This window comes from Eurosta solidaginis, chromosome 4 (assembly GCF_040869045.1).
Source record: "Eurosta solidaginis isolate ZX-2024a chromosome 4, ASM4086904v1, whole genome shotgun sequence".
NCBI lineage: Eukaryota > Metazoa > Arthropoda > Insecta > Diptera > Tephritidae > Eurosta > Eurosta solidaginis.
In genome coordinates this window covers 126214730-126228787 of record NC_090322.1, presented here as the reverse complement: position 1 = coordinate 126228787, position 14058 = coordinate 126214730, and the positions used below count along the sequence as shown (strand labels likewise).

Here is a 14058-nt window from a genome sequence, read left to right as displayed (position 1 = left end):
TCAGTTTAATGTTTGAGTTTGGACGGGTGCGTGCGCATGCGCTTATAAAACGCAATCAAACCCGCTAGCAGTGCGATTGTGTTAAAGTGTTACCGAAATACCAAATTGTGAAACAATTTAGTTCAAGTGAATTTGGCATTATGTACAAAGTGACGTACTTCATTGAATTGTTATTGCTTTTCGCATTGCACACACAAGCACATCCCATTACCAACGATAATAATGATGCAGTGTTTATGCATGCGACATCCAATAATGACCAAGGTTCGCTGGAGGTCAATAAAGACACAGCCCAAAACGACGTAACCCACTCTAGCTACACCGATACAGGCGCTGATAATAGCCCAAACTTTCGTGTTGATGAGGCGCAGTTAGCTGAATATGCGGGGCATTCGCAAGCCGAAGATAGCGGCAACAGCAATTCCGGCGGATTTAGAGTAAATTTTTGCAATTAAATTCTAGCTCTTAGTTTCAGATTTTGCACTTTTGTATCCCCCATTTATTTAGATATCTTTGCTGCCTACACAAGAAAAGACGCTTGAGTCAGTCAATCTGGAAAAAGAAGGCATTCCATCAAAAATATATAGCGCTTATGATATTAGCCACAAGAAGGTGGTCGACTTTGCTGATGTAAGTATGGTCTCTAAAAATAATCGCGTTATATATAAGAGAAAAAACTGTAATCTGTTGTGCCCAAGGTGGAATAAAGCGCACAAATCCAATTTTGGCAAACCCGTGTAACAAGAAACACCATGAATGGGGAAAGGCAAAGGCAAAAGACAACCGTCCTTGCGAAGTCTACTGCAAGGCCATAGAGAGGAAATCGCAATGCGTAGCCACGTTTTTGGGTTCCGTGATGGCTCGTCTTTGTAGTTTTTTTAGCGTCAAAGACTCTCTGAAGGTTTTAGATAGTATTATCGATGACGATGCTCGTTTGCTAGATCTTGATTAGCATTGTCGGGCTTGTGAAAGATTTGGATATCAGTCCCCTCTTACGGTAGGCATGCCCATAGTAAACTTTTAATCAGCTGGGGCCAAGGAACTTCATCATCAAATACCCTCGTTGATGATTGCCTTCCCACAATCTACATAAAGGCGAAATGAATGCTTCACTGTATAACATTGCCCAACAAGTTGAGGCTTATTTGCTTCGCGGCGTCTCGTAAGTAAATATAAACTTGCAAACTAGTTGGCTGTTTTCTGATTGAAGAACATGTAACCGAAGCGACAAAAAAAGTGCGTGCTAGATAGTATGGGAGATGAGGAACCAAAATTCTTGACGAAGTGATATTAATTTCTACACCCGCCTACGAAGAGATAATAATGATAATATGCCTGATTAACAATTAACAAGTCACAGGAAACTATGGACTGGAGGTTAGTCGGTAAAAGGCATCCACCAACTTTATTAAGATTGCTCTGCCAAATCCAATTATCAACCTCACCTACCCTGTCCTCTTTCTTAAACATCCGAGGCTATGGTAGCCCCAAGTTCTAGAAGGTTCAGTGTGGTCACACTAAATAGTTCTTGAGATGGTTGTGCTTGTACCTTAATGGTTCTTTTTGTCAGAACGTACCGGATCTATATCCCGCAAAGGACCATCATCATCGATAACACTTCCAAAAACCTTCGATTTCATAGTGCATGAAGAAGAAATTTCCAGTGTCAGATTGAAACCGCAATTTTACAACCTGTTATAGGATGATACAATTACTAGCGTATGCCTTAACAAACACGCACTAAGTTCTGCCTTTCCCAGCCTGGCTAAAGAACAAAAAAGTGGATCAGGCAGTGAGCGACGGCAAAACGAAATACTTGTATGCAGCCTTAAAACCCTCACAAACATTGCTCTGTATAAGTCTTTCTTCACACCTAATCCAATGTATAGCTCAGAATAACGGACAGTGTCGAAGAAGTTAAAGTATTTGGTCATGCCATGCAAATGGATGAAGATGCTTGAATCCAGAAAGTATTGCTCTCGACACTCTTGTTTCGCAGCAGATAAAGAGACCTGCACTGAGTTGAAAGAAACAGCTGATGATGGAATAATTGATCTTTCTGGGTCTCTGGTGTCAGCTATCGCAAGGTAGGGCTGCTTACTACGTAGAAACCAATAACACCTCGATGTTTAAGCGTCAATTCAATTTCGATTATGATGATAAGTAGTGCAATGTTTGTTTAACTTTCGTAGGTTATTACTTAATTTTTGGAATTTCTAATATTTCCTTATTTGTTTTATTTATATATTTATTTATTTAGCTGGAACCAATTGTGGACACAATCAGTGAGCATGAAAAATATGGCAATAACGGTGATATGTTCGATGGTCTGGCGCGATCAATTGTGAATGGTTATGAAGCTTTTTCAAATATCATAAATACTTTCATACAGGTGAGTGCTGCATATTTCAGAAGAGTTTATTAAGTTTATTAACCTTCCTCACGAATCGTCTATTCGATAATGCGTATTTGTATACCTCCCTCCCTTGTACCATTCTAACAATTGACACTTCCGTATATCCGTTAGCATATTCTAAGTAACTTACCTCCAAATCGGATCCAGGAATGCACATTCCGTTTAATTATGTGGGCCTGGAAACATGAAGGGCAACCCAAGCAGAGGGAGTACAAAAATATAAATAAATATAAATATAAATTCTGACCTCAGAGTCAATTTAATTCCTACCTCTTTCCTACAGTTCCTCAACTTCTGATATTTTGTAAGTTGCATACCGTCTTCCAACCGACAAGCTTAACACTATATGTATATCCACTCTGCCCTGCTAAAGCAAATCAGCGTAACAAACTAGGCGAAATTCATGCTGGGAAGTCTTACATCATGGACCCAAAAGAAGAAAATCGGCAATGGTTGGTTTGGAGACAAGCCGGTTTTGACGTTGCTCCCTCTTCAGTGTTATTTTTCGTTCTCAACGATAGTAATTGATGTATTATATTGGAACGATATTCCGATATCCTTTGTCAAATTCGGTTTGGAGACACCGGTTGTTCGACGTTGTGCCATCTTTTTTCAGAAAGAAAAAATGCACTAAAGGTCGCATTAACCTCTGAAAATTTGCAACCTTCTTATGTTAAACCTTACGAAATCAATTGATCGGTTGTAGATGAATATAGCGACTGACTTTATACGGAGCGGAAAAGTGCATGAGCTTATTTAAGTTAGGTTGGGTTGTAGCTGTCCAGTTAAGGAACAGCTCAATTGGACGCTTGTTGTTTTGTTACTATATACTTTATAATTGAAACTGACATCCAGTTACTAAGCGATTCGCTGCGTGGTAGCAATAAAGCTACGAACAAAACACACATCGAAATTTACTCCGGAGAGTCGAACATATCCCGACCTATATATTTGCTTCTAGTCCTTGCAAAAGCTTAACAGCTGAGCATGAGGTAACTAGATGAGTCTAGCGTGTCTTTCTCCATACATCAAACACAGCTAATGCTATCCAGTATATTAAGGCGCACCGCATGGACTCCCATTGGGCAGTGCGCTGTTAACAATCCAATAACCCTGGACAGATGAGCTGTTGTAAGCCGCAATAGCTCCGCCGAACGCTTGGAATCAATAACGGCCCAGAAATACCTTGGTACTCGGAAATATGTGGTGGTTTAACGTTTGCTTAGCTGCTTCAAGCCTCACCTGTTCAGAGACAGTGAGCAAGTGATCAAAAGATCAGCCTCAGACTTACTAGGGATACTAGGGGGCTGATAAGCGCAATTCACAGCTTCTGTAACCTAATTATCAACCTCTTAATGGAACTAATGACTGGTCGGGCTAGTATTTTAATGGTGCTTGTTACCGAAACATACCCGATCTTTATCCGGTAAATAAACATCAACATCTTTATCGGTACAATATGAACAGGAACAGGTCAAGCAATCCCTCACAGCCATCGACTTTACAGTGGCAGAGCTTATAGTTTTGGCGGATAGCATTTAATGGATCCATTATAGCGGCCACATCCACCCGGAAGACACTGCAATAATCGTGAAGCCAAAATTTTCGGCTTACACCTAACTCATGGCAGAATACTCCATCCGCAGCCCTCCGTCTACCCCCCTTTTGAGGACATATGAGTGGTGAATATGACTACAGAAGAGCAAGCCGGCGCACGGAAGTTTGTCCTAGCAGTACAGATTTAGGATTGCGCTTAGCGCCAGTATAGGTGTTGTACGAAGTGACGCTCTTATTCAGCTCATAAATGCAAACATCGAATCACCCAAAGGTGGCACAAACTAAATCGCCCAGAAGCTTTTCCAGACATCTGCCAGGTAGCATATGAAAACCCGACCTAGCGAATTATACACACTGGTATGAAAAGATTTGAGCTAAGTACATATCTTAATAAAGTATTTAATATAATTTCTTATCCTGGTTTTAATTGTCTTGACGATTTTGGTCGTGTTAACAAAAGTGTGAAATTAATCTTTGCTTTTCGAGAATTGAATTGACTCATTTATTGTTTCTGATATGAAGAAACTTATTGATAAAATTAAGTAAGCCTTTAGAACCGAGAAGGTCAAGCAATATATGTGAACCTTATAGAACTATTTTCTTCCAGCTTTCTAGCCTCTTCTTCAGTCCCCTGACTGAAAAATGCATATCAACAGCTCTTAGCAAGTAGCGTATTAATGGCGCTTCACCTATGAAGTTTCCTTCGATACAATAAGTGTCGCTGCGCTCCTTAAGGTTAAAGAGCTGTGAAGTTTTCGACAATCAGCGCTCTATTCCAACATCATTAATAAAGACTAGTATCGCCCGTGGTCGAAATTTGACCAACTTGTATTTTTTTCAACTCACTCTATGGATCCAGTGTTGGGGTAGTGCAATAATGCGTTAATCGTTGAGCAGTGAGTGGAAATATAGCAAACTGATCTATCTTACTTAAAGTTCTCATTAAAATTTTGAATTTGACCTAAGGCGTTATAATCTTTGATTGTATTTCCTTAAATTTTCTACAAACTTTTTAAATGTAATTATAAGTTTTGGTATGGAGCTCCTTAAAAAAAATATAACAAATATGAAAAATAAAATGAAATTTACATAGAATTGTGGTGAAATTGCTTGAAATTGAATTGAAAATTTGCTTTTTCCACACCACCCGGGAGATACGCCGTTGGCGCGCTACCGAAGTTAGTTTTGGGTGCTCGGTTCCCCATTAGGCCTATATCACCAATATAAACTACATATACATATATCGCCCATTTACTTCAATAGCGTCATAATTCAAAAAACACGAATTTTTAGTTAAGAACGAAGAAATGTGCTAAAGGAATTTAACCTATTTCACACCACCGGTTAGGTATGCAATCGGCGCTTTACTATTACATATGTATGTATGTATTTATAATTAATTAAATAAAATTATAATTAATTAAATTAATTATAAGTACATATATGTAATATGTAAACGAAAACGAAAATTTCGAATAGAATAGAGGATACCTTCATAAAAAATAAAATAAAAATATAAAAAAAGTATGTAAAGGAAAAGAAAGCAGAGTTTTCTAAGCAAATTTAAAATAAAAGCAAAAAAATAAAGTACTTAAAGTGCAAACAAATTTAATGAAGGGAATAAGCAGTTCCATATCAAAACGCAATAAATGCACTTAAATGTTTTCCGCGATTTAATGTTATCATTGTGGGAATATGAAGATTCTAATGCTCGGATATTTAATGTGAGAATTCCAATGTGGGGATGTCTAATTTGCAGATAGTAATATTGAGATGTTTTCTGATATTTTATTTTATTTTATTTTATTTTTAAAACCAACTGGTCTAACCTACTTAAAGTTTCCATTAAAAATTTGGTTTTGACCTAAGACGTTATACTTTTTGATTGTATTTCCTTAAATTACATTTCAAATGTAATAATTACGTTTTGGTATGGAACTCCTTAAACAAAATATAAAAAATATGTAAAATCAAATGAAATAGACATTGAATTATGGTGAAATGCCTTGAAATTGAATTAAAAATTTGCTTTTTCCACACCACCCGGGAGGTGCGCAGTTGGCGCGTTACCGAAGTTAGTTTTGGGTGCTCGGTTCCCCAGTAGGCCTATATCACCCATATAAACTACATATAAATATAATATATATATATATATATATATATATGACAAAAATTTTAAATAAAATATTCCAGATAAAATAAAGTGGAACAGGTAACTCACAAATAATAAAATTAGTAAATATAAATAAATTAAAAACTTAACACAACAAAAAAATATATGCATATTTAACATTACTGGTCTCTTTTTGTCAGTATGATTATCAATTTATTTGTTTAAAAATTATTTGCGAAAAATATAACCACATAAGCAAATAACCTGATAAGCACGCTTTCGTGAATAGACCAAATGTAATTAAATAAAATTTTTAAGTGCATATATACACTTATCACCATGCCATATATAACTGCAATATGAAAAATTTAAAATATAATTTTACACAGTATTGAAGAATATCTTGATTTTAACTAACCTCGAGTACTGCCCATTTCTCAAGAATAAAAGGGAAAAAGAGTAAAGGAGAGACGCCATAAATCTATACTTAGATACATTACTTCGTCTACATGCAAATGTTTTAAAAACTTCAGTTAACGCGAATTTAAATTCATGGATTTGCATTGCTTACATTTAGCAGTTTGGATTTATAACTTCGGGGAAAACAATACTTTTCGTGAATACCCTTTCATCGCCAGCTAAGTGACCTTGATTATTATGTTCACTTACATAAAACTTTAGACTGTCAAAGGACCTGACTCTACTTGCAGCTACGTATAATTGCCCATGTGTAAATACAGGCCGCCTCAACAAAATTCCAACTTGTTCAAACGTGTGACCTTGCGACTTATTTATGGTCATTGCGAAAGATGGTATTACCGGAAACTGGGTCCGTTGGAAATTAAAGGGTAATATGGGTCCTGAATAAGTTAATTTGATGCGCGGAATAAGAATTCGTTTGCCTTTTGAATATCCGGTTGAAACTTCACAATCAATGGCGTTGTTGTGAAGGCACTTAACTCTCATTCGTGTCCCGTTCACTAAGGCATCCTTTGTATTAAGGTTTCGAATGAGCAGCACGACGCAATTAAGCTTCAGTGAAAGCTTATGCGGTGGAAGTCCGCTCACATTGAGGGAATTTAGAAACTCAGTGGGATAATTATTGACTTCTCTTTCATCGTCGCAAATAATTTTATCAAAACTATCATATATTTTGAATGCACCAGGTATGCGATTAAGTATGTCATTATTAAACAGGGAGCATTCCTCATTGGTTGCTGCTAAAATTACAGAACTCACAACTTGATCTGACAATAAATTTTCTTCAATATTTCCAAATACGTCAGCAATTAGGTTATCTTCATTTCCCACTAATTGCCTCCGTGGTGTGATGGTAGCGTGCTCCGCCTATCACACCGTATGCCCTGGGTTCAACTCCCGGGTAAAGCAACATCAAAATTTTAGAAATAAGGTTTTTCAATTAAAAAAGAAAATTTTTCTAAGCGGGGTCGCCCCTCGGCAGTGACTGGCAAGCGCTCCGGGTGTATTTCTGCCATGAAAAGCTCTCAGTGAAAACTCATCTGCCTTGCAGATGCCGTTCGGAGTCGGCATAAAACATGTAGGTCCCGTCCGGCCAATTTGTAGGGAAAATCAAGAGGAGCACGACGCAAATTGGAAGAGAAGCTCGGCCTTAGATCTCTTCGGAGGTTATCGCGCCTTACATTTATTTATTTATTATTTCAATGACATTATCTCCAAACTGTGGATATAAAGGTGTTTGACCATCACCAATTTGCTTTAAAAATTCTACAAACTGCAGCTCGTGTGGTAATGCTCTCATGTTTTGGTTTTATGTCTCATGATGAAAAGAAGCAAATTCATTCCAACTAATAATACAGGTATCAACCAAAACAGCACGTGATCCATGAGGAACAACGGGTAGAATTTGTCTAAAATCGCCACAAAAAAGTATTGTTTTCCCAGCAAACAGCTTGCATTTATCATTTTCATCGGAACACAAATCACGCAGTAGTCTATCTATAGCTTTCAAAATTAAAAGTGTGCACATGGAAATTTCGTCAATTATTATCAGCGCAGCTGAATTTATATATCTTCCTTGAGCACTGTTTGGGGTGATATTCGGTACAGAATTTTCGACAAGAGGAATGGGTAATTTAAACACATTGTGCACTGTTCTTCCACCAATCAAAAGAGTTGATGCTATGCCACTAAAAGCAGTCGCAAGGCATGGAAGATTAAGTGAATTCAACCTGTGAATTAAAGCAGTTTGCATAAAAGTTTTACCGCAACCTGTATGAGCAGTAAAGCAGAACACATTAGAACCAGTATCATGAGACTGTATTTCCTGGATAACGCGGTCTATTATTGTACGTTGCTCGTTGTTTGCTCGTGAGTAATATTCTTCAAATAAAATTAGCTCATTTTCAGGTTGAGGAAAAGGAGCAAACGTCAATGGAAGAGTTCAATATCCTTCGGCGACACTACATACATGCGATCAATAGTTTTATCACCGCCTCGCTGTCTTTTTTTCCATTTCTTGGTTTTATCTTCCCAAGTATAATGCAATGGAATTTCTAAATATTTATATGAATTTGCCGAAGGATCTTCAATATTCAAATGAAAAAATGCCAACAACCTGGTTTTTCTCAAATTCTGAACAGCTCGTTGTGCCTAACCATTAGTAAACACAACGTTTGAATGGGACTGACAGTGCATAGGGAATTGGAAAATTCGCCAAGCCGCTTCAGTGGAACCAACGTAACGTCCATTCAAAAAGTTTTGAATTTCGTCACAATTGTCTACTTCACCAGCATTAACGTGTTCAGTAGCTAACCTGACATTTGCACTGTCATATCCTTTATATACATATTTATAAATGAGCCGTTTATTTTGAAAGTGGCATAAGTCATTTCATGTCGTTAAGGTTCAGTGGTAATTTGTTTGTATCTCTCCTCGCCTTCAGTTTTTTAGAGTCCAATATCCAAAAGATGCAATTCTTATTATTATTTTATAATTGTAGAACCATCTATATATGCATTCGTTCAAAAATAACAATGCATTTAAGACCATGAGTTGGAAATGACTTATGCCACTTTCAAAATAAACGGCTCAAATGTATCTCACACTTTTAACCGTTGAGTAAACGTTTTTGGGTCGTTTTTTACGTTTAATGTACAAAGTGAAATTTTCCGATTCAATCAAGTTGCATTTAAATAATAATAAACTAAGTTGAAATAAAAGATAATATAATAAAATAAAATAAGAAATATCAAAATAAATTAGTATAAAAAACAATATACAAATTTTAATGTAATATCTTTGTAGCAAATTTATTTATTTTTTGTTCACTATAAGACGTGCTATATCTAAAATGATCATAAAATCTGGAAATGCAAAAAACATTTGGGTCAAATTTGTAATTAATAGTTATAAATAAATAAATTTAGTGAGTTTGAACAAAATTTGACTCATTATTTCTGATTTCATTTTTTTAAAGCACCTAAAATGAAAAACAAAGAATCTGTTAAATAAAGACCTATGCTTTTACGTGTAAGTAAAATTTGTCCAAAAAAATAGGTCGGTTAAGTTATTACTTCTCTTTAAAGTTTTTTTGGGCGCTAAAAATTATTTTAAAACAATTTTTTAAGGATTTTGGTACAGACCAATATTGGTAATTGGCAACAATGGGACACAATATTTTATATCAACAGAAAATGAGCGAAGCAGTAGTTCTCTCACCATTTGGCGTGTACAAATATATACATATGTAGAGATGAAACATTTGAGCAACGCGAAAATTGAGAATTTGGTGCTATGTACTCAGGGGGGTTTGTGAACATAATGCGTCCTACAGATGGCAATTTCGATAGTTGCACATATTTTCGAATTTACAAAAAACTTTTTCTATTAATTATAAACAAATAGAGTAATATTTGTTAACAAAAATTGGCCTATGCACTGCGGCTGATCAATACGAATTGATTCATATAAATTTTATATGATTTTACGTATGCTAAGTATGCGAAACAGCCTGTCAATTGATTGTATAGAAATTTTGTTAGCGTATTAATATATAGATACTCCACGAGTTGGTGTTCTTTCATTCCATTTTCTTCATAACCCTCCACCGCGAGAGTTTAAACTCATGCCTTAACTTCCGATAAGGTATTAGACGAAGAGGTGTGCGTGATGCATTGTGAGGCTTAAGTTCTACAAATACAAAATTTTAATCATTTATAAAACTTCTTTGTTACAGAAACCTACGGACATCGCACGCTCCATCTCCAAAAGCATCACTGCACAACTTGATATAATTGGTGGGAAAATTGTAGGATTGTAAATGTACCTTAACAGATAAGGCGAAAGCAAATTTCGCCCAAGCCCCTCATTAAAAACCTAAGAGGAAAATGAACGATGCAATTTTGAGTTATCTTATAGTAGATATTCGCATTTAAGAGCTTTAGTTAATTTTTAATAAAATTAAAGACTTGTTGATTGTTTATGTTACTTAATGTTTATTTTTACAATGTCAATAAATAATTAATTTTTTAACAATATAATCTGCTGTTATTCTGATAAATACTACATAAATTGTGTATCATATCATCAACGGCGCGACAAAAGCTGCTAACTCACTTAAAAGCACTTTTAGATATTTGTGGTAAGGAGGACGATTTCTGGACATTAGGTAAAATAAAACTATTTATGTGTTCAATGTCCGAAACCAATAGTAATTACCAAAATAAAATCTGCCTCCTACTATGTTCATATTTTTTTAAAGTACATATAATAGTTTGCCCTGAAGTGAAGTCAGTAACTAGTGGTTCAGGTTTAGAACTAGATCTCAAGTACCAAATAAGTACCAAATAAGAACTAGATTTTCTCTATCTCAAATATTGACAGTTTCGGTTTTCATATTTTATATTTAACATATATTTAGTAAATTTATAGCCTCCAGAAAAGGTCTTTCTAGTAGCTTTAAATAGCTATGAGTAAGCCTTCTTTCCCAAAGCCTTCGGGGAGTGGCCTTATCGCTACAACAAAAACAACAGAGATAAGAACAGTCTCTTTTTATTGAAAAAAGGGAGTCCGAGTTATCAAATGTGGTGGATTCAGAGTTATAATATTGACACAAACACCGGGTAGGTTCGTTAAGTTCGAATGCATTCTAATTTTAAAAGAAGAGGTTTCTAGTGTCTCGAAGTTCGAGAGGGAACAATAATGTTCACTTCGTTCAGAAGATATGGGCTTGAAATCGATCCATTCAGTATCTTTGTCATAAATATTAAGCCAAGCATTTCCCTTTGACTAGCAAGAGTTAGAAGATTGATAAAGTTTAATCGATTAGTGTAAGATGGAAGATTAAATAAAGAGTCCCACTGAAAATTCCCTAAGGGAAATAGTAAAAACTGTTTTTGTATTGATTCGAGCCTGTCTATATGTACTTGAAAACACGGATTGCAGACTATTTACAGCGATCGTTGAGCGAACCACAGCTAACACCGTCCGAGGAGCCCCGCCATATTTCATTTATACACAGGTAAATTAGCGTTTTAGTTATAATTTCCACTTTAATAAAGAAATATTATAACGAGAAATATCTCTTGCGTTTCTTTCTTTTGTTTATATCAAACTCTTCCAAATCACAATTGTGGGGCCTCCACTGCGCCGAGTCTGCGAGACACCTCAGAGCCATTCGCTAATATTGGTCTAACCAATGTTTTGAAGGGGGTTTGCGTAACGATAAACTCTTTTGCCCACCTTTTCAAAAATGCTATAACTCCTTTAGCTTTATTGACAGTAGCATTTATATGAGAGTTGTAACTAAGTTTGAAGTTAATTGTAACTCCTAAGTCTATAAAAAATTAACACGTTCAAGGTTTTGGTTATTATTTGTGTAAAAAGCTGGTTGTAAATTCATACGCGAAAAACACATAAATTTACATTTTTGAAGATTAAGCGGCATGTGGTTCACATTGTACCAAGTAGCTAAGCAATTTATATCCGTCTGAAGAAAAGAGCGTTCTTCAATCGACGCATAAATCCTAAAATGTTTTACATCATCAGCATACATCAATTTTTTAGAGTATTTTATAGTTGCAGAGTTATCTTTTACAAATAGCATAAACAGAATCGGGCCAAGATGGCTGCCCTGAGGTACACCAGAGATGACATTAGTCACACTCGAAAACATGTTTTTAAAGATTACTATTTGTGTTCAGCCACAGAGATAGGAGGAAATCCAACGAGTGAGACTAGGTTGAAAGCCAATCATGTCGAGCTTATAGACAAGTAAAGAGTGACATACTTTATCGAATGTTTAACTAAAATCGGTGTATATAACGTCGGTGTGAAGATTTTCTCTGAACCCATTCGAAATATGAGCTGTGAACTCAGGTAAATTAGTCATGGTTGATTTGCCCTTACAAAACCCATGCTGTGTACTTGCAATTAATGTTGAAATCGCAAATGTTTGGTGACTTGTAACGATTTCTTCGAACAACTTAAAAATCTTACGCTTTGTATACATTTTATTATACCTATTTCCATCATCTTTTGTCAAACTCGGTTTGTCTCCAGTTATACCTGACAGTCTACCTGGGTTACCAGTTATAAAGATACAATAAATCTTTAAGGCAATGAAGTTTAAGATTTTGCTACTTCTACACTTACCGCTGTAAGAACAACGTGATTTGTCAATGTAAATTCTCAGTCGCAGTTAATTTAACCCGCGACTGTGACAAAAAAGAGATAGAACAGCACAACAATCACGTTGGGCTATAAACGCAACCCATTTATTGGCAGGTGTGAAAGCGAACGAGACGCAAATGTAATCAAGGTCTACCTTCTTATAGCCAGTTTAGACTCAACGCTTCCTCCGTGAAAGAGGGTGTAGAGTAGTCCAACTGCTAGGATCTGCTCTGAAGGAGAGGTTTTAGTGGACGAATGCAACAAATTTCAATTTGAGGCTGTCGCTGTCTTTTACTGTGATTTTTCAGCAAAGTACATGAAATCCTCACTTTATGCAGTGATGTGAAAAGTCAAACGTTAAACACAAAATAATAAAACCAGCAACAGCAATATAAAGAGATCCCCCTGGGTGTTCCCAGATTAGAAAACCCTTTCATAATCTAGTCTTTTTTTTAAACTAGCCAAAAACATCAATACCATAAAAAAATATTTAAAGCAATTCCTACTAAATATAATATAATAAATATTCGGAATTTGATCTCATGTTAGCAAGTATCTCACCGGATAGCTGCAAAGGTTCGGAATACTTAGTCCCCAATTCAATACCTACCGAACTTTATACTCGTTTTTAGGGTATTCTGAATATGGCAATCTTTTGAGTTGATCTAAGTTTTAATCTACATAGGTGTGCGATATGAACTGGTTTGTAGTGGCATTTACCATTATTCTATTTATTTCATGATGGTTACGTTTTTCAAATGCGTATTTCAAAAGTTCATATAATATGTTTTTTATACTCAGTTGAGCAGAGCTCACAGAGTATATTAAGTTTGATTGGATAACGGTTGTTTGTACATATATAAAGGAATCGAGATAGATATAGACTTCCATATATCAAAATAATCAGGATCGAAAAAAAATTTGATAGAGCCATGTCCGTCCGTCCGTCCGTGCGTCCGTCCGTTAACACGATAACTTGAGTAAATTTTGAGGTAACTTGATGAAATTTGGTACGTAGGTTCCTGAGCACTCATCTCAGATCGCTATTTAAAATGAACGATATCGGACTATAACCACGCCCACTTTTTCGATATCGAAAATTTCGTAAAACCGAAAAAGTGCGATAATTCATTACCAAAGACAGATAAAGCGACGAAACTTGGTAGATGACTTGAATTTATGACGCAGAATAGAAAATTAGTAAAATTTTGGACAATGGGCGTGGCACCACCCACTTTTAAAAGAAGATAATTTAAAAAAAAAAAATTGGATTGGTTTATTGACACGAAATATAACTTTAGAAAAAACTTTATAAAATGGA

General features: G+C 35.8%; 1 protein-coding gene across 1 annotated transcript; it reads left to right on the top strand.

The window, feature by feature from the left end:
- LOC137250292 (uncharacterized) lies at nucleotides 1-10606 on the top strand. The gene is made up of 4 exons (XM_067782846.1): nucleotides 1-437; nucleotides 508-630; nucleotides 2261-2392; nucleotides 10303-10606. The coding sequence occupies exons 1-4, from the start codon at nucleotides 141-143 to the stop codon at nucleotides 10384-10386; spliced, it is 636 nt and encodes a 211-aa protein (XP_067638947.1). The 5' UTR covers nucleotides 1-140; the 3' UTR covers nucleotides 10387-10606.
- Nucleotides 10607-14058: the final 3452 nt, after the last annotated feature.